The sequence below is a fragment of the Xyrauchen texanus genome, chromosome 5 (genome assembly GCF_025860055.1).
Source record: "Xyrauchen texanus isolate HMW12.3.18 chromosome 5, RBS_HiC_50CHRs, whole genome shotgun sequence".
Taxonomy (NCBI): Eukaryota; Metazoa; Chordata; class Actinopteri; order Cypriniformes; family Catostomidae; genus Xyrauchen; species Xyrauchen texanus.
The window spans coordinates 20,439,454-20,461,320 of record NC_068280.1 but is presented as its reverse complement, the minus strand read 5'-3'; the positions used below and the strand labels follow the sequence as shown (position 1 = coordinate 20,461,320).

At 37.5% G+C, this 21,867-nt stretch overlaps 1 protein-coding gene across 1 annotated transcript; it reads right to left on the bottom strand.

Moving 5' to 3' along the window:
* Positions 1-5,021: 5,021 nt before the first annotated feature.
* creb1a (cAMP responsive element binding protein 1a) lies at positions 5,022-21,615 on the bottom strand. The gene is made up of 8 exons (XM_052127418.1): positions 21,336-21,615; positions 19,881-19,970; positions 19,067-19,213; positions 18,709-18,809; positions 18,407-18,546; positions 12,809-12,991; positions 12,407-12,560; positions 5,022-6,886 (listed from the first exon to the last, which is right to left on the bottom strand). Exons 2-8 carry the CDS (start codon positions 19,959-19,961, stop codon positions 6,742-6,744), a joined length of 951 nt encoding a protein of 316 aa, XP_051983378.1. The 5' UTR covers positions 19,962-19,970; positions 21,336-21,615; the 3' UTR covers positions 5,022-6,741.
* Positions 21,616-21,867: the final 252 nt, after the last annotated feature.

Below are 21,867 nucleotides of genomic sequence, written 5' to 3'. Positions count from 1 at the left end.
TGGCCTACTGCAGACCTCTCGTGGGACCTCTCCATGGTCCTTTGGGGATCTCTCTTCAAGCCCATTGAGTCAGCTGAGTTAAAGGCTCTCTCCTTAAAGACCGCCATCCTGATGGTGCTCACCTCCATCAAGAGGGTAGCGGACCTGCAGGCGTTCTCTGTCAGCAAACCGTGCCTGGAGTTTGGTCCGGCTTACTCCTGACCGGTCTGTGTGCCCAAGGTTCCCATGACCTCTTTTAGGAATCAGGTGGTAAACCTGCAAGCACTGCCCTAGGAGGAGGCAGACCAACCCTTGGCGTTGCTGTGTCCGGTGCGTGCTCTTCGCGTCTACTTGGATCGCACGCAGAGCTTTAGAAGCTCTGAGCAGCTCTTGTCTGCTTGGGTAGACAGCGGAAAGGAATCACTGTTTCCAAACAGAGGATCGCTCACTGGGTCATGGATGACATTACAAAGGTATACCATGCCCAGCGTGTGCCGCTCCTTGCTGGCCTGCGAGCCCACTCTACGAGGGGCGTAGTGGCTTCTGCGGGCTGGGCAACACCTAACACCTTTGTGAGCTTCTATAAACTCAGGGTTGAGTCAGTATCGTCCCGTGTGTTATCAGGTGACACAAATAGGTAATTTCGGGTCAGTTGGCCAGGTGTACCACTTGCGCATTGCGCCTTTCCCCTCCCTTGAGGTGAAGACTTGCGCTCTTTTCCCAGTTGCGTTCGCAAAAAAGTGTGAACTCTGGATGTTCTTCCTCTTTAGCCCAGCAGCCGACGAATCTTCGGAGAGGCTCGCCGCGGCCCCAGTATGTGCATCACTTAGGCCCCCATACTGAGGTAAGTGCTCCACATGTGCTGGTTGTCTCCTTAGGTAACCCAATGTGATGTATATTCCGCAAAATGGTTTCCCTGCTGGTAAACCGTATCTTCCTTGGGCAGAGGGCTCTCTGTCATTGGTCACCATTTTGTAGTAACTCATCCCCTCCTTGGGTAGGACCTACCCGGGTGCCGCTCCGCACGATGTGCTTCCGCTCCGACCCGGTAAGACCGTGTATTTTATTCCACTTAGAACCCCCCCTTCTCAGGGCCGGGTGTGGTCTCTGTGGTGTACTCTTCTTTGGAGGGACACCCCCCAACATGGACCTTATATGGCCCCAGCTTTTTTCGGGGAGAACAATAGAGAGAAGGCTATGGCTGGGCCAGCCAGTCCTTAAACTTCTGAGCAGTTAGCCACTCCCCAAGGTGTAGGGGATCGCTTCATGCCTGCCAGTGTGTTAGGGGTAGTTACACGACGGCTTGCAGCACTGGCTACGAGGCACACAGAGTTATGCCCATCTCGCACCGGCAGTCTGCGTAACTCGTTTTCCATTGGGACTCCTAGTGTCAACTCATCGACACAAAGTCAAGTGATTGACAGATAGGGAACGTCATGGTTACTGATGTACTGATGATGTGGAGGGAACGAGACATTGTATCCCTCTTGCCACAACAATAAACCAATCGCTGAAATGGCCGGGTCTTTGGCTCGGCTCCTCAGTGCGAAACCTAAGTGTGTGTTTGTAAGCGACAAATTCCACCTCCCAATTCTCATTGGCCTTTTCTCAAAGATCAGAGATGTCTGGGCTCCCAAGAGTGACCCCTAGTGTCAACTCATCGACACAACGTCTCATTCCCTCCATCAGGGAATGGAGGTTACATCAGTAACCATGATGTTTCTGTATGCTGCCAGTAGTTGGAGAGTCATTAATTTTACATAAATAAATTAACACAATGGTGCAAATAAAATGTCTAAAGGGTGTGTGATATAACTTAAAGTAAACATGTGTCCTCGCCCTGATCGGGGGGCACCTAGAAGGTTGGGCAGTGCATAGAAGGGGGGCGGGCGGCTGCATGCATGCCTTTCCTGGGCTGGGGCGTGTGGGGTAGTGGCTTTGTACAGCAGCTCGGCATATCACAGGCCAGCGGAGAGTGAGGGTCAAGAAAGTGATGGGGTTACCCGTTCCCTGGACTGGCGATGACACCATTGTGCATGCAATGTGAAGAAACTGGTATCTCTAGAACCACGCTTGGCAATTTGAAGGCAGAAGTGATGAGACACCATTAAGCGACAAATCAGATGAGTTTTGTCTTGCTGCCAGCGATTTATTTAAGTTCTGTCACAATACTTATACTAAACTGAATATGATGTTAATATATATATATATATATATATATATATACTGCTGTGCAAATCGTATCTCGCATGTACTACTATTCACCATCTACCTTACCTTAGCTTGGTCATTTAATTATTTCTTATTTATTTATACAGTCTTGGAATTGAATTAAAGACACTTATTAATGTATTTTTGGTGTTTGATTAGTTTAAAAAAAATGATGACTGTGCTAATAAAAAGTTATATAATAAACTACAGTTAATATTTTTGCATTTTTCAATAAATTTACTTTTTATTTGCACAATTTTATGCTTGCTTACTTATTGATGTTAGGTGTGTTTGGTTAGGTGTAGGCCTACCTGTGGGGCCCCCAAAATACTAGGGCCAGCCAAGACCACAAATATTTTGGCAATTTTGCTCTGCCCTCTACATTCTTGAAATAAAAATAAAATCTTCCCAGCACAGCAGCAGAACCAGACTACAGAAAATAAAAGTTCTCAGTGATTTTCTCCAGGACTGAATGCTGGATGAGTAATACCACTGAAGCACACTGTCCTCTTTGCCCTGTCTCTGTGTAATTAGACTGTAATTGTAACACAGTGAGATGCCCAAAGGAATCAAGTCATCAAATCAATTGTGCTGCCCTCATTCACAGCCATTATTGTTAGCTTTGAATAATTGAAACATCTTGAAAGCGACAAAAGGCTTTGGGATGACATACCTAAGCTAAGCGAGTTCCGGTCTTATTGAGTGATGAATTGATTTTTGTGAATGGGTGAAAATGTCATGGGAGGTCTCATTTCTATTCATTAATACATGCTCCTTAGTCAGTGCACCATAAAGGACATGATAATAAGATAATGTCCCTTCATGATTTTATCCATGGAGGAGGAGGGGGGAGTTTATGCCATTACTACACTAAAAACATCTTCAAAGTACAGTTGTGGACAAAAATAACACCTCTCTTGGTAAATATGTCTTGTTTATATTTTTTATCCATTGTTTATCCTTTTGATTTTTCATTCAAAATATTCACAAAATTGTAATTGAAATAATTGTGGTGGGGGGTTGTTCAGCCATTACTTCCTTTTTCACATGGGTATGAGGTAACAAACAGGCACAATACCCTTAGTCGTCCATCACAGTGTGTATAATAATATAGTTATGATGCTTGGGAAGTGGCAAAATTAAAAATAGCTAAAGCATTGAAAATGCCCATTTCCACTACCAGGGCAATAATTAAGAAGTTCCAATCAACTGGAGGTGATATGAATCGGCCTGAAAAAGGATGTGTGTCTATACTGTCTCCACACACAGTGGTTCGTTCCAGTTGCCAAAAATTCTCCAAGGATCACAGCTGGAAAAATGCAGAAATTTGTTGGGTCTTGGAATCAGTAAGTCTCCAAAACTACAATCAGATGACTACTAAATCATAAAGTGTTTTGGGAGGGTTAAAAAAAAAGCCTCTACTCGAATCCAGCAACAAACTCAAGCATCTTCAGTTTGCCAGACACTACTGGAACTTCAAACTGGACTGGGTTTTATGGTCAGATAAAACAAAAATAGAGCATTATGACAGCAAGCACCAGAGATGGGTTTGGTACACACATAGAGGTAGCCATATGGAAAAGTACCCCATGCCCACAGTTAAATAATAAGTTAAATATGGTGGTGCATTTTTAACCTTATGGGGCTGTTTTAGAAGTCCTGGTCATCTTGTTTGGATACATGGCATCATGGACTCAAAACCTGACTATCTCTGCCAGAAAGCTTAAAATGGGCCAGGGTTGGATCTTCCAGAAGGACAATGATCCAAATCAAATGTCAAAATCAACATTAATAATGGTTCACTGACCACAAAATCAAGTTTCTGCCATGGCCATCCCAGTCCCCAAACCTGAACCCCATAGAAAATCTGTGATGTGAACTGAAGAGGAGAGTCCACCAGCGTGGACCTCGGAATCTGAAGGATCTAGAGATTCTGAATGGAGGAATTTTCTCAGATACCTTGCCATGTGTTCTCCATCCTCATGAGGAATTATAGAAGACTCAGACCTGTTATTTTGGCAAAGGGAGGTTGCACAAAGTACTGAATAAAAGGGTACCACACATATATTTGACAAAAATATTAGCTTTTTGATAAAACTTGTGTTTGCAATTATTTGATATCCATTAGAGAATAGATTTTTGTGAATATTTTGAATAAATATCAAAAGGATAAAAAATGAAGACATATTTTTCACAGCCGCCTTTGCTCATATTTACCAAGACACTGTCACACTGTGGATATCAATAAGGGTTAATCAGATCTGATTAATAAATGATGAAGCTGTGAAACATATTATATGAATGCAAATATTTGGTATATGAATGCAAATGTTCTTGGAACTGGGAAATCTATTTACAGATTGAATCGCCAATTTTACTCTGGTTTTTGTGTTGAATCTGGACTGCCATCATCAGAGAATTTTGCCTTTGAAAACTTTCTGAAACTGAAATGTTCATTTATCTGGTTTTGGTTTCCAAAGAGCCTCAAAATTTTTTGAGAACATGGATTAAAACAATTTAAGGCAGTTATTTGAATCTGGGATTCAACATTTTATTTATTTGGACATATTTTTCTGTTGAAATTGTTTTATGTAAAACAATGATATCAAAATTAATAATCTTAAGATTCTGTACTATTTCTAGGTTAACTTCTAGGTTTAAAGCAAATTATGTGAATTTGAAATTAGTTTGAAAAAAACTTAAACTTATAATTTACTTAAAAAAAAAAAAGAAGAAAACATTAACCATTTTATGTTAATTTTACATTTTTTCTTCATTAAATTCTTAAGATGTTGACAGAGGTAAATAACTAACTATCTAACAGATAAACTCTAGAAAGTTTGAATGAACCTCCAGATATGAACTATTAAGGGGATGAAATGCCAAAAGAATTGGAGTAAGGTAAGCTAAGGATGTTCTTACATTTTTAAAACCCCTTTCCAGCCTTCATGTGGAAGGTTTGGAAATGTGGAACCCCAAATAGAAATATATATTCTTCCAGTGTATGTAAACTAAAGAACTTGTAACCAATTTGGTTGGAACCAAACTCTGCAGGTCTGACGCAAAGATTAAATAATGATAGTTAAGGTTTCCAAACATTACATTACGATAAACTCTGAAAAATAAAAAATACCTCAACACATTAGATTATAAACAGCTGCCAAATATATAATTGTTAACGAAAGATTATTCCAGAATGCTTTTTAACCGATTTAGGTTACACATAAGCAACTTGACTTAAAAATACAATATATAATCAAAAGTATTCAGTAAATATTTAACAAAAAAAGATTTAAAAATAACATGTCATGTATTTTATCGATAGCTACATGTTATGGCAAAGGACAGAAGAGGATAATAACAACATCATAGCAATGTGGAACACACGAGCTCTGGCTTTAAAAAAAAATAAAAAATAAGAAAGAAAAACACAAAAAAGAAAACAACCTCTTACACTGATCATAGATTAGTTATTATATATATATATATATATATATATATATATATATATATATATATATATATATATATATATATATATAAAACCTTATTTAAATTATTATAAGGGAAAACACATCTTGTCTCTGATCAGTGTAGATGGCACCAGAAAGGCTTGTAAAGTCTGGCATAGATGAAGAAATTTCAATATATTACAATATAAGCACACTTACAAGTTTAAAAATTATTTTCTTATGCCTGACTATCAATGCTCACTGAAAATCACATAGAATATTTCATTTGCTTTACAACATTTTAAACGTTATCATTTCATGTTTTGAAAGGATCACACTTGTTTTTGTTAACAAAGGTGTCCAGGTTTTTCCATTTATCACTTAATTTTGTAACAAAAGCAACACTGCTTTAAAAAAGTAGACAATTGCGCATTGTATATCAATCCCAAGTCATAACAGAGGAATATATATTTATCTGCATGTTTTCTTCATAACAAAAACAAAATAACAAAAAAAGTATATCTGTATTAGTAACAAAAGCAGTAAAGCAACAGGAGTGGGCACAGTTGATTTAATCTCAATCATTAAAGACCCATGCTGCAAAAGTGAAAAATTCATCCCTCTTTAATCATGCTTGTAGGCGGCACCATAAACAACTGGTGCAATGTGGGAACGTCTTTCAAAGCCTCAGAATGACAGGAGCAGGTCTCAGAAGCAGCACCCTGAGCTGTTTCCATGAAAAAACCCACACAAACATTAATTCCCTGTCACGGCTGCAGCTGAAAGTTGCTTTTATATGGTTCAGAACGCACCTTAAGTAGGGCAACTTGTTGGTAACCAAACTGTACCTTGCAAATCATCTTTTCTTTTCTTAGAGAAACCAACTCTCTTTATCTTGAAGAGAAAATGGGAAAAAAAAAAGTTTACACTTTTACACAAAGTATTCCTGATAACTGACTTTTACAGACAATAACATATATAAAAAAAAAAAAAAATGAAAGAGAAATAGAGATGCTGTGGGTGCCTGTTGTATTTTATGAGTCTCTATCTCTTGAGGCACCATAAGAAATCAGTTCAGCGTGTAAATGAGTGAGAGTAATTATTCAGATTTGTGACAGTAAAGGTCCTTAAGCGCTTTGAGCTCCTCGATGAGTGTTTTGTTCTGATTCTCCAACACAGCCACTCTGTTTTCCAGACATTTAACATATTCTTTCTTTTTCCTGCGACATTCCCGTGCTGCCTCCCTGTGGTGGAAACACAATATCACAGTCAGTCGATTTTGTAGAGACCCTACAGGTCAATAAAGTTAAAAGTACATCAACATTGTAAAACGATTCTAATCTTAGGTTCTAAGGAATACTGCTGTGCCAAGGTGGAATACAGTCATAGTAAAAAAATAAAATCGAGTCCAGTGAAAAGATCTATATTGAAAAAAAAAAAAAGATTTTATGATAACGTAAATATAGCGGTTGAAGTTACTTCTTCATTTCTATATTTGTCCTCAAATCAAACGTAAAAATAAATGGTCTATATTAAAAGTTAATTTTATTCATGATTGTTTATCTTCACAATGCATTAACTTGTTTAAATGACATTTCATGGACATGATTGATAAACTAAAATCAAACATTGAAAATTGGAAACTACTCTCTCTGTAACTAATTGGCCGTGTAAATGCAATAAAGATGATCATTCTTCCAAGGTTCTTATATCCCTTTCAGAATCTCCTAATTCATTTACCAGCTAATTTTTTAAGCAACTTGATTTAATTATTCTTTCGTTTGTTTGGAACTGTAAGACACCGCGTGCAAAAACCCACCAACAGAAACCCACAGAGTATGAAGGCCTCGGCCTTCCAAACTTCAAACATTATTATACATACATATGGGCAGCAAATGCTAGGGCTCTCACTTACTGGCAGAGGGGCATTTTGGATGATGTGTTTGCCTGATACTGTTTCATTATGAGTTAAAGCAGAAACTATGTCAGTGTCAAAATCCTCTCTTCCAGCTTTACTTTTCTCAGATGTAAATATATTAATAAGTTACTTATGTTCTGAGATATTCTTTGAAGATATTGAATCAGATAAAAGTTTTTTTAGACTACCAAATATATTAATGCACCAGTAACCCACAATCACTCTTTTGTGCTTTCTCAAATTGATGGGAGTGTTTTCTATATGCAGGGGAATGGGGCTGCACCGTATGGATGATCTATCAGGGTTCTTACACCTTTTCCAATGTCAAATTAAATCACTTTTCAAGCATTTTCAAGGTGCATTTTCAAGCTTTTCCAGCACACTACAATTATATGTTTACATACATATACGTACTTCATCACATTAAATCAGATGTTATTGTGCTATAAAAAAAACATCATGCAACAATGTGAAAACAGGTCTCTAGCGTGCAAGCAAATGTGAGTGGAAATTACTGCGTGTGAATGTGGAAAATAATTTGTTGGCATAAATGTCTGACACCTGTCATCAAAACTTATGAACTTATATCATCAGAATCAAAACTCCTTATGCATCTAACCTTAAATACAAATTATGTTTTAAACTGCGAAAAACTAAAATCGTGGATGACTGTCATGTCTGGTTAAAGTGAAGTATTTTACTTGCTATCACTATGCTATGTCACCTAGCAATGTGCCTGGCTGGCATTTTTTGACCGCAAAAGATTGAGTTATTTCATTGCATATTTTTCTGACCTTTATTTTGGTGTTTCTACATTAGAGGGCACACAAAAATAGTTTTTGCTAGTGAGAAATAAATGAAATGGGTTTGAATGTTATTTTAGACTGTGATGAAATTGAAAGAACGGTAGGGTAACCATATTCAAAACAGTGTTACTATGAATGTAAACTTTAATACAGTGAAAAAGACACTCTATTAGCAGAAGATATATATCTATATTAAGGTTGTGTACTGTTGAGTAACAAATTAAGATAAAACTTATTCAGAATAACCACTTCAGATATATAAATAAAAATGTCCAAAATTCTTTTGAATGTACATGTACTAAAATAAAATATTTGATGCCATGAGTGTCTTAATTTACTATTATTTTGAATGGCCATTGAAAATGAAGCAATATGATAACAATTTTACCTGGTCGCAAAAAGTAGTCCGTTAATTTACCTGATGAACTTTCATCTTTTGCTGAACCTTTTTGCTTTGCAGAGCTAATGTGCGCTTCTAAAATCACTTGCACCTGTATAAGCAACTGATACATAAGTGCCAGCTTTACATGTCATACATTCTGCTTCCCACGAATCTTGACCTGGACAAAAGCATGGGCATTGTTTCCACTCAGCTTTAATTTGCTGCTGTCAAGCAACTGTTTGATGCTGAACACAACAACGCTTTGCATGTTCCCGGAGATTGACAGGCAGGAACTTGTCCTAGATTTTTGGTCAAATTTTTTTTAAACTGTTTTCAAAAGCATAAAGAACAGACATTCAACCTTAATGTAGCGATCTTTGGATACTGTCACGTGGCAGGTTCTCTTCCTTACATTAATCAGCAGGCTCTAATGGTGGACATGATTGCAGCCAAGATGGTGATACTTCTTAACTGGAAATCTTTACAAACTCCATGTTTTAAGAGATGGTTAAATGTGATGCTCTATATTATTCAAATGGAACCAGTTGTACTTCAACGAGTCTGGCTTCCAAAAACAATTTGAAAACACATGGGGGCCTCTCTTGGATTAACTGAAAGGAGACAAATCTTTGTAAAGATTCAACATTTTTAAAAGTCTTTCTTTTTTTTTACCTCCATTGTGAATTGTATCTTGAATATTATATATTTTAACTAATTTCTTTCTTTGTGATGGTATAAGAGGCAGTCCAGCTGTTGTTTTTTTTCCCTTTTCTAACTTTTTATTTTTGTTTTAAAAATTCTGAAATATCATATATATATATATATATATATATATATATATACACACACACACACACACACACACACACACACACACACACACACACACACACGCTTGTGTTTCCATGTTTTATAGGGACTTTCCATAGACATAATGGTTTTTATACTGTACAAACTTTATATTCTATCCCCTAAACCTAACCCTTCCCCTAAACCTAACCCTCTCTGAAAACTTTCTACATTTTTACATTTTCAAAAAACATAATTTAGTGTGATTTATAAGCTGTTTTCCTCATGGGGACCGACAAAATGTCCCCACAAGGTCAAAAATTTCGGGTTTTACTATCCTTATGGGGACATTTGGTCCCCACAAAGTGATAAATACACACTCACACACACACACACACACACACACACACACACACACACAAAGAAGAAAACCATGTAATTTTTATTTGCTAATGAGTAAATTTTACAGGTAAATAAATTAGGTATATTTTACTTACATTTTCGAAGCTGGCGTTCCCAGAATGCACCATACTTTAAGAATTAATGAGATTGCATGGTTTCAATATTTGCAAGTTTATTAACACCCTTTTTATTGTTGATTTTGTTGTTCCGTTTGGTAACTTCTTGTTTTGTGAAGTCTGAAGTTTATTTTCTACTTAAATTACCAGTTTATGATCAGAAAAATATTATCTGTTTATTGTTACATCATAAAATTTTGAGCACCAAATGTTGAGGTATACAGTGCATCCGGAAAGTATTCACAGCGCTTCACTTTTTCCACATTTTGTTATGTTACAGCCTTATTCCAAAATGGATTAAATTAATTATTTTCCTCAAAATTCTACAAACAATACCCCATAATGACAATGTGAAAGAAGTTTGTTTGAAATATTTGCAAATTTATTAAAAATAAAAATCTGTACATAAGTATTCACAGCCTTTGCTCAGTACTTTGTTGAAGCACCTTTGGCACCAATTACAGCCTCAAGTCTTTTTGTGTATGATGCTACAAGCTTGGCACACCTATTTTTGGGCAGTTTCTCCCATTCTTCTTTGCAGGACCTCTCAAGCTCCATCAGGTTGGATGGGGAGCATTGGCGCACAGCCATTTTCAGATCTCTCCAGAGATGTTCAATCAGGTTCAAGTCTGGGCTCTGGCTGGGCCACTCAAGGACATTCACAGAGTTGTACTGTAGCCACTCCTTTGTTATCTTGGCTGTGTGCTTGGGGTCGTTGTCCTGTTGGAAGATGAACCGTCGCCCCAGTCTGAGGTCCAGAGCGCTCTGGAGCAGGTTTTCATCAAGGATGTCTCTGTACATTGCTGCATTCATCTTTCCCTCAATCCTGACTAGTCTCCCAGTACCTGGCACTGAAAAACATCCCCACAGCATGATGCTGCCACCACCATGCTTCACTGTAGGGATGGTATTGGCCAGGTGATGAGCGGTGCCTGGTTTCCTCCAGACATGACGCTTGCCATTCAGGCCAAAGTGTTCAATCTTTGTTTCATTAGGAGAGAATCATGGTCTGAGAGTCCTTCAGGTGCCTTTTGGCAAACTCCTGGAGGGCTGTCATGTGCCTTTTACTGAGGAGTGGCTTCCGTCTGGCCACTCTACCATACAGGCCTGATTGGTGGAGTGCTGCAGAGATGGTAGTTCTTCTGGAAGGTTCTCCTCTCTCCACAGAGAAATGCTGGAGCTCTATCAGTGTGACCTTCGGGTTCTTGGTCACCTCACTGACTAAGGCCCTTCTCCCCCGATCGCTCAGTTTGGCCGGGTGGCCAGCTCTAGGAAGAGTCCTGGTGGTTCCAAACTTCTTCTATTTACAGATGATGGAGGCCACTGTGCTCATTGGGACCTTCAATGCTGCAGAAATTTGTCTGTACCCTTCCCCAGATCTGTGCCACGATACAATCCTGTCTCGGAGGTCTACAGACAATTCCTTGGACTTCATGGCTTGGTTAACTGTGGGACCTTATATAGACAAGTATGAGCCTTTCCAAATCATGTCCAATCAATTGAATTTACCACATGTGTACTCCACTCAAGTTGTAGAAACAACAAGGATGGTCAGTGGAAACAGGATGCACTTGAGCTCAATTTTGAGTGTCATGGCAAAGGCTGTGAATACTTATGTACATGTGATTTGTTTCGTTTTTTATTTTTAATAAATTTGCAAAGATTTCAAACAAACTTCTTTTACATTGTCATTATGGGATATTGTTTGTAGAATTCTGAGGAAAATAATGAATTGAATCCATTTTGGAATAAGGCTGTAAAATAACAAAATGTGGAAAAATTGAAGCGCTGTGAATACTTTCCGGATGCACTGTACGTGCACACCTCTGGATTTTGATTTTGTTTCTTGTCAAAGCAAGATGATGTTTTCTAGTAGACTACAGGGCATACTTTAAGCTTCCCTGTGTAAGGCTTCCATATCCAAGTCATATAGTTAATCATATATTCCATCATATATTCCATATATGACTAAATACCAAAGAAAATACTTTAAAATGCTAGTAATTTTTTTTTTCAGTGCTACATTACTTGAGTAAAATTTACAAATAAAGAGGGAGTTAAATTGACTGGAAAAAGAGAATTGCGAAGTAAACTTTACCTGAGAATTTCTAATTAAAACCACCACATTTTAACTGTTACTTAAAATTATGGTCTGTTAAATTTAAAATATTGTGAATACTGAATATACTGTATCTCGCGGGGCCCTATTTACAGCACATGAACACACTGAGCCCAATTCACTGTCCAATACGTTCATTTTATATAGCACCTTTGTACAAACTCAAGCAAAACAATTTAATAAAAATTACAGCAGAAGAGTACTGATTGTACATAGAAGTTTTAAATCATACCTGTTCTTCATAAGACGAACCTCCCTCTTACGTGTGACTTCCTCAGTTCCTCCCTGACTAGGCAGAGCAGGAGAGGAGGCCATGACCACTCCTGGTGCGATGGTGCTGGCAGCAGTGGTGCGGATCTGATATGCTTGAACGTCTCCTGAGGCCGCTGAAAAACACAAGCACCAAACATTTATGGTTTGTCAAATTTGTCACATTAAGATTTTGTGTGGTTGCCTTTCTAGACTAAGATTTAGCCTCGTCCAGAAGAATTTATCAGTGACATAACTTGGTACTACATTTGGGAATTTAGGCTAGCACACTTAGTCTTTATCGGTTATTTTATTTCATTTAAATCTATATGTACTTGTTTAAAGACTAAATGTGAAGGCTTAGTATGTTTTTGTGCAATCTAACCTTGCACGACCACTTGATTGCTGGGCACTAGTATCTGCTGGCCATCACTGGTTTGTGCGTACTGCAGGATGGTGGTGCTGGGCTGAGCTCCTGCTGCGTTGGTCATGGTCAGGGTCTGCAGCCCTTGTACTCCATCTGTTCCATTATTGGCTAACTGGATCGCTCCACCCTGAGTGATAGCAACTGAAAGAGAACAAAAAACAAGAGGTTCATTTAAAGTATAACACAGCATATATTAAATATAACTAGATCTGTCAAAGTAAACGCATGCGTTTAATTAAAAATGCGAACGCGTTCATTTTTCTTCATCGCGATTAACACATTTATAGTTAAATAAAGCATAAACCAGCATAAACACTGGTCAGAAAGGGGCGGAACCGTTGCGATGTGTCCGCCCAGAGTCATTACACTGACCCACACAAACACACAACAGCTGTCAGTATTTAAATAATGGGGAAAGGACCTCTTAACACTATTTGTTGAACAAAACAAGTCAAGATGGGACTTGTGATGGAAATCAAGTACTTTGCAGCTTGTGCAAGGCATAACTGAATTACCACAGAAGCACATTAAGTCTTAACTATCACAAATCTGCGTGAAATTCAAAGTGGCGCTTGACACTGTCCATTGAACGTGGCTGTAACAAAGAGGATAGCCACAGTCTGCCGGCTGATTAACATTGAGGAGGATGAGAGTTTAAGATATTTAGTGCCCATTGTAATGAATATGCAACCTATGGTTGCATAGTTCTTTCAATGAGTAAAACTCCCACTTAGACTTTGGGAAATGTTCAATGTTACTGGAATTATTTTAGTGCATTTCTATCCTTATATTGTGGAAGGCTTTGTTTGGGAAATATTAATTAAGAATTATAATTGGGGCCTCGGCTGATCAGCGAGTAAAGACACTGACTATCTGACTACCTCGGCTGATCAGCGAGTAAAGACACAGACACTGAATCCAGGGTGTGCTGAGTGACTCCAGCCAGGTCTTCTAAGCAACCAAATTGGCACGGTTGTGAGGGAGGGTAGAGTCACATGGGGTAACCTCCTCGTGGTTGCTATAATGTGTGGTTCTCACTCTCAGTGGGGTACGTGGTTAGTTGTGTGTGGATGATGCAGAAAATAGAGTGAAGCCTCCACATGTGCTAGGTCTCTGCGTTAACGCACTCAACAAGCCAAGTAATAAGATACGCTGATTGACGGTCTCAGATGTGGAGGCGTTCCCCGCCACCCGGATTGAAAAATTACAAATATTCAGATAATTAAAATGCATTACATTCTTGAGGCAGAACAGTTACTCATTGATAAAACAATACAAAAAGCAGTTTAGGAATACAATGTATTGTTTACTACCATATTATTGAACATAAGCCAATCATTGGCACACAGTTCACAGCAATCCATTACACAAGTGAATTTGTTAATCAGTTCGAGATTTATTATGAGGGCTTGTTTAAGGACCCTTCAATGTACACCTGCGTCAGACATGCTTGTGTAGCGTTTCGGATGCGTTGCATCATAAACATAACATTTTTAGGTCACTGTGTCAAGTTAAATATTGTTTAATACTTAGAACACATCTTGAGATCCCTTAGTTCGAATTTGCACTCCATCAAGTGTTTTATACGCAAGAACGTAACGCATGTTTGTGTGCTGTCTGCTGAAGGGTTGTTTTGTTCACTGTATAAACTGTGCATTGCCATACAGCTGAAGTTTCACTTACTGCCCTCAGGAGTAAACAGGTGGTACTACAAGCTTGCATTTCTCAGGAACCTTCTTTATTACGGTCCGGGGGCATTGCGATTAATTTCGTAATTTTTTTTACACGTTATTTTTAATAAAATTAAATCGCAATGAATTAACGTGTTAAATCGTTAGCCCTTATTGTTACAGATTGTTTTGCTTTCTTTCCTACAAAGAAAATAAATGCATTTTAACAGGAAAATAAGTGTATATATAGTGTCAAATTTTAGCACTTTCAAAATCACTGATTAATTGTGATTATGAAAAGTTATGTGATTAATCTCTATTAGAAATTGCAATCAATGGACAGCACTAATCATAACTTAGGGCCTCTTTTGTAAAACTTCCATAAAATCTGATTTTATCCTAAATTCCAAGGATTTTCCTATGCCAATAGTATGGAACAAATCAGGGTTTATATAGGCAGAAACTGAATGTTCTTATGTAACTGACAAGCATGCATACAAATGTTTTTTGTTCTCAAGCTCTGGTGTGCAAGTGCGCACTGACTTGATTTTTTGTTTTTTAGTGATACAAATACGAGTCAGTGACTGACTGAATTTATTAATAAATGAGCTAGCACGTTAACATGAACAAGAGTATTTCGATAATAGTCAGAATGCGGTCTTATGTAAGTGTAAATGTTTTATTTTGGATATCCACTGTAGCAAAATTGATATAGCCCTATCTGCAGTTTGCCACAATAAATACATTTTGAGCCCAACAAGATAACAGGCAGGTATAACATATGGTATATAATATGTCGAGCACTCTTTTGGAGCAAAGAGAAGGAGAGATTTTAGTTAAACATAGCTAAATTAATTTACAGATGGTTAAAAAGCGCCGCAATAATCTCATTCTTAAAACTTGCCTACACTTTTTTTATCAGTTCATCCATCAGCCGCTTGTCGGGGATATAAATCAGGCATGTGATGAAAAAAGCAGGAAATTTTCTGAGCAATTGTGTGTGTGGGGGGACATCAGGCCAACTTCAATAAGATAGCCTGGGGATGTTATTTCAAAATCTTTTACTTTGGCTATCAGAAATTGAAAATGGCTTTTGCAAATATACACACTGCAACAATGTAATGATGAAAGCGTAACTAAAAGGGTGTATGCTAACTGTAAAAACATTCTACCTATAGATAGGTGTTGTCAATGTTTCGTTTTGAGTGTTCATTTTTCTGAAGATCCTGAAGAGTATAGTCAAATATTACAATCTAGTGCCAATAAAAAAACTAGTCAGAAATATATTAAACTAATAAAATGTTTGAGAATATTAAGGCAGGTTAAATGTCAGTATTTATGTAATCTCAATTTATTAGGTAATTATGAAATTGTGTAAAATATATATACATATTTTAATACACATTATGAAACACAAGGAAATATAAATAAATGCATCTAAACACATGAACAAAAATAAATATATCTAAACACACAAATTAACCCACCAATCAGTAATCAACATTAGTTAACGTGAACGAACAATTAAAACGACTTCTACAGCACTTATTAATCTTGGGTAATGGTTATTTCAACATATATATATAAAACTTTTAAATCAAATGTTGTACATGTTAACATTAGTAAATGCACTAGAAACTAATGTGAACACTGAACATTTTATTTTTATTAACCAACATTATCAAAGATTAATAAATGCTGTAAAAAAAAAAGAAAGAAATAGTTATTTGTTAGTTCACGATACCTAATGTTAACAAATAGAATAGTTGATCAGCACACAGAAGTTAGGAAATCTACAGCCAACATTTGAGAAAGGATCATTTTGACAGTGTACATGATTTAAATTATCTCTAATAATGATGCTGTTATCTCAGTGTTACCAAACACATGTGCCATTAGCTCCTGCAGTACAATCTGAAGCCGTCAACGATGGCTGGCTGTAACACGAATATGGCATGCCAGGCTACATCGTGATTTAAATCTTTATTCCATAATGCTGCATTAACGGATATCATACGATTGTCTCGGAGGTCAAAGTTTGCAGTTTTGGATGGGTAAGTGCTGGTTTATACAACGGTCATGCTGATTTTCACATTGTGTAAAAACGACAATTAATAAAAATGCATTATTACATGTTCTTATGAATGCCGACCCCTCTTCATCATGTGGTGAGTATTATTTCTGCATTTATAACAAAGTTTTTACAGAGAGCAATCTACCAAAAAGTAATGTACATGTTTATTTCATCCGTAACAAGTTCATTACCCGCTCTAAACTGGGGAAACTTGTCTAAATTGAAAATGTTCTAATGTCTGCACTGCATCGGCAGGGTTTTATGATTATACATGAGTACTTAAAGGCGCAGAATGTAAGATTCAGAAACCCTTGTTATTAATGACACATGTGGCCATTAAGGGAACTGCAGCCAGCTACCGGCGCTCGTGTAGTCCATAGGAACGCGACCGAGCATCCAAAACAATGACATAAATGTACAAAGATACTGAATGTGATTCACCGAAATCATGCTGACAGATGAGGTAGCATAATGTAAATTACACAGTTATGATTGTTTTACTACAAATTGAGACTAAACTAAAACTACTTTTTAGCTAACATAGCATACTGATACACACAGCTACATACTACTGAACTATACCAGACCCTCTAAGGTCCCTCCAGGAATCAAATGCCCTGCCGATGTTCACTCTAGTTTTCGTTCGACCACGATCACGTTCCCTCTTAGCCAGACGGGATTCAGAAGATAAACGTTTTTTGGCTTACTCAGAGTTTGTGTAGGATTTGGTGTTGTGCTGGGAGCCGGATGTTTGCTGGATTTCATCTCTAAGATAATCTTACCAAGTGTTGCAGACTGTCCGTTGACGCGGAAGAGAAATTCTGAGGCAAGGCTCTCGGGAGCACGCATAAACATCACCTCCTTTGGATTTTCCTGGCAAAAGTGACCCGCTCCCTTCCCATGAATATCAGCCTACAGGCTTTAACAGGCAACCTAGGAAGTCCGGGAAGGGCTAATTTTTTAAGTTGCGTTACAAGCCGTTCACACATTAGCAAAAAAAAAAGCACATGACATTTTCATTACATGAAAACTGTTACATATTGCACCTTTAAGATGAATGTCATGACTTTGCAGCAAATACCATGTCAGTAATGTAGTAATTGCAGCTTAACAATAGTGACATCGATTCAACCCCATTTTATATCTGACCAATTTACTTCACTTGATTAATTAAAATAAACCTGTTTTACTTTAATGAAGTCCTGGAGGCAGAAACCAGGGGCCTCCATCTCACGTGTTCTCAACAAAGTGTGTGTGTTGTTTGTAAGAAAAATGCTGACAGTGAATGCACCAGACAGGAAATTGTCAATAACATATGAACCCTTAATGAAATATAACCCCCCCTTTATTTATTTAACGGATTAACACAATTCAGGCAGGTCACATTTTTAGGTCAGAAAAAAAGGAATTCCGGATTAATCTGGATAAATCACATCCTTGATAAATAAAAACAAATTATTTGACTAACATTCTGCATGTTGGCAAGAGTGAGCAGAAGAGAACAGTTGGAAAAGAATGTGCATGTAGTTAAAACAGAACACAATTGCCATGTAGACTATGCATATTTAATTATATGTAAAACAGCATGTACATCTCTTTTTGGAATTAGGGTTAAGTTAAATTAATTAAATAAATGATTCAATGAACATTTAGGAAACTGTTGTACATTCACATTTAAAATAATTTTATGAACTTCTTTAGAAATGATAAAGCCACTGAATTGTATTTTACACTGTGGATTTAGTGGATTCGCACTGTTGAATTTTTATTTAGTCATGAACAGTTTCAATTTATTCTAGGATGTAAACTTACTGTACTGCCCACTACTTGTTTGGTAGATTGGCGTTGGCACGGTAACTGTGGTTATGGCTGGGGCAGAATCCTCTTCTGATTTCTCCTCTTCTATTCGCGGGACTGCTGGAGAATCTGATGACAGGTCATTCAGGATCTTTCTGTTTTACAAAACATCAAATCATGCCTTTTACAAATAAATTAAAATAAAACAAGGAGAATATCATTGGGATTTCTATAACTACTGTTGATATCTGGACAAGATCCAATGAATGCCCCCTTCAATAATAATATTCACGAAACAAAAAAATACATTCAAGAACCTGTATGAGGGCCGTCTGGACAGGATCTCTCTCCTTTTCTGGGAATCCGTCACACTGTCCACTGACTCTTGTGAATCATCACTCTCAGCAATGGTAGAAATCTAATCCAACACAAAACAAACAAATGAATAGTAAAGATAATGCCTTTCATTCCACTTAAAACAGAATAGGACAATCTTTTTCACCAGTCATATTTAAAACATGAGTTTTTTATTTTAGCAAATCAAAGTGTATAAATATTAAAACCAATATCGAACCAAACAAAACATGGTAAGACCTATCTACAAGAATACCCAACACAAAATAATTGTGTTGAGATTATTTTCAGATGTTAATAATATAAGGCTAATGCTCTTACTTGTACTGTTTGAACCTGTGGGGATTGTATGACAGAGGGCTGGGCTGCCTGGATGACCCCATGAACTTGCACTGTTTGCCCATTAGGCAGCTGCACAAAGGTCACTGTGGGCCCAGTGCCTGAAGCCTGTACTCCTGCCATGGAAACCTGCACAAGGGAGGTACAAGGTTGAAGAGTGAGAGAGATGGAGAGGAAGCTACAATTGGACTGAATTTAAAGGGATTGCTTACCCAACAGTGAAAATTATGTCATTAACCTTTTTTAAAAAAAGGAGATATTGGGGCAATATGATAGTCTTAATCACCATAGACTTTCATAGCATTTTTTTTCTCCTCGATACAATGAAAGTGAATGGTGACTGAGGCTAATATCTCCCTTTATGTCATATGGGTTTGGAACATGCATAATAGAACTGTTAAGCCGTGATGTCAATTTGTAGGTGAACCCGTAAATCAAATTCGCCATGGTTTCCTTCTGGATTGTCCTATGGGTTTTTATTATGGGTTTTTTGGACTTATGAGTTAAATAAGGTCTGTGATGAACATTACTTTAAGATACGTGGACGTTTTGTTCTACAGCATAAATTACACATTTGCATAACTCAAATATGAATTATAAAGAAAAAAGCATGTAATTCAATGCAGTTTAAAAATTAAATTTGATGTGTAAAAGTGTGATTTTTGTTATAGAACAAAACATCAAGTACTGTTTACCACAGACCTTACTTAACTGTGTTTTTTATTTAATATGAATTCTATTCCATATATATATATTTATTACTATAACTGTTCAAATTTTTGAGTTTCTCACTCACCTGTGCTAAAGTAGCAATCTGCTGAGTGTCTGTCTCTGAGACTGCAGTGTCGCCGCCCTGCTGGACTTCCTCCATCTTCATTAAGATAGCCTAGGGATGTTAATTCAAAATCTTTTACTTTGGCTATCAGAAACTGAAAATGGCTTTTGCAAATATACACACTGCAACCATGTAATGATGTAAGCATAACCGAAAGGGTGTAGGCTAACTGTAAAATCATTCTACCTATTGATAGGGGTTGTCAATGTTTCGTTTTGAGTGTTCATTTTTCCAAAGAGCCTGAAGAGTTGTTTTTAAAGAATATAGTCAGTCTGTATGGTCAATCAAATATTACAATCTAGTGCCAACAATGAAACTAGCCAGAAATATATTAAACTAATAAAATGAATGTTTGAGAATATCAAGGCAGGTGAAACGTCAGTATTTATGTAGTCTCAATGTATTATGTAATTATGAAATTGTGTAATATATATATATATATATATTATTTTAATATTTTAATACACATTATGATACACGTGGAAATAAAAAGAAATGCATATAAACACATGAACCAAAATAAATACATCTAAACACAAAAATGCAGATATGCGTTATACTAATCAACTCCATTATGTTGGACCCACTGATCATTTTGAAATCTGTAATAATTTTGAAAACTGAGACGTTCAACAAATCAACAAGCAGTCTCCATTTGCCGCCTTTTTTACTTCCGTATATAGCTACACAGCTGTCAGTCTGCTTACTACGAGCTTCGTTTAAAGAATGTATTAACTTAAAGTTTAAAATGACAAAATGCGGAACGAGCAAAAATAATTGCATTTCTACATGTGTTGATGACAATGTAACAAAAATATAAAATACACAAATAAAACTGTTTGCATGTTTAGGCGTGTTTCAACTTGTTTAACGGTATTCCTGGTTGTATTTAAGCCATTATATAACGCAGAATCAGTGTGTTTCATGGTTAAATTAAGGGGAAAATACCAGAATAATGACTTCTCTCTCTCTGACTCCAACTAAACATCACAATTATTACCCAATCTTGTAAAAAAATTAGTTTTTGTGGTACAGAAAGAGCTCTGCATGGGCGAGTTTGCAGAAAAAGATGGCATGTTATACGAAGAGCTCCAGCTCCTCTATAAACTAATGCTGGAGCCAAGAAGAAAAAATAAATTCATGTGCTGTGATATCCATCCAGTGTGCTATGGACGGGCGATCGCTTTCATAACACTATGCATCTCCTATTCTTTCAATTTACACACTTTATTTCTAGAACCCCCTCTCTTTCCTCCTCCGACTGCCTGACTGACTCATTGTCTGCAAGCAGGTCCGAGCTGTTGAGAAACATGCCCACCGCCGCCATGATCTCTTTGTTACAGGCGGATCGAGCATTGCGACATGTCCACTAAAACGGCATGATCTCTTTCCCCCCACGAATGCGTCTCTTCTTACCCGACACAGACTCGCCTCGTCACTCCCAGGCCTCCGGAGCTCCACTTTTATTTAGTCCGACACGTAAGAGACCGCGTCAGGCTACACCTCCGTCGCGTCACCGAGGACAACAACACAAAACGAAGGGGACGAATACAGCTCTAATTCACGATCGACAAGATCCGAAACTGAGCCGGAACGTGCCGAAGTAAGGACGAAGATGGACGAAAAGTGGACGAACAGAGTCGGGTTTAGACGAGCTCTCGCGCCTTGCTCATATATCTGCGCATGCGTGAAGTGCTTGCGCTATGATTGGCTATGTTTGTATCATCATCGTAAGAAATATACTGTGTCGTTCAAAATGTGTCTAAATGTTATAAAGTAAACTTTCCAATCCGTAGACAGTAGTGAATATTTCAAAGGAATACCTCTGATTTGTGAAACACAGATCTATGGGTGGTGCTTGTCGTGTTGAGGTTATAATTGGATAAGTTGGCTGGAGCGTCACAGACATTTGCACCAATCAAAACTAAATGATCGCTGCAGAAGACCA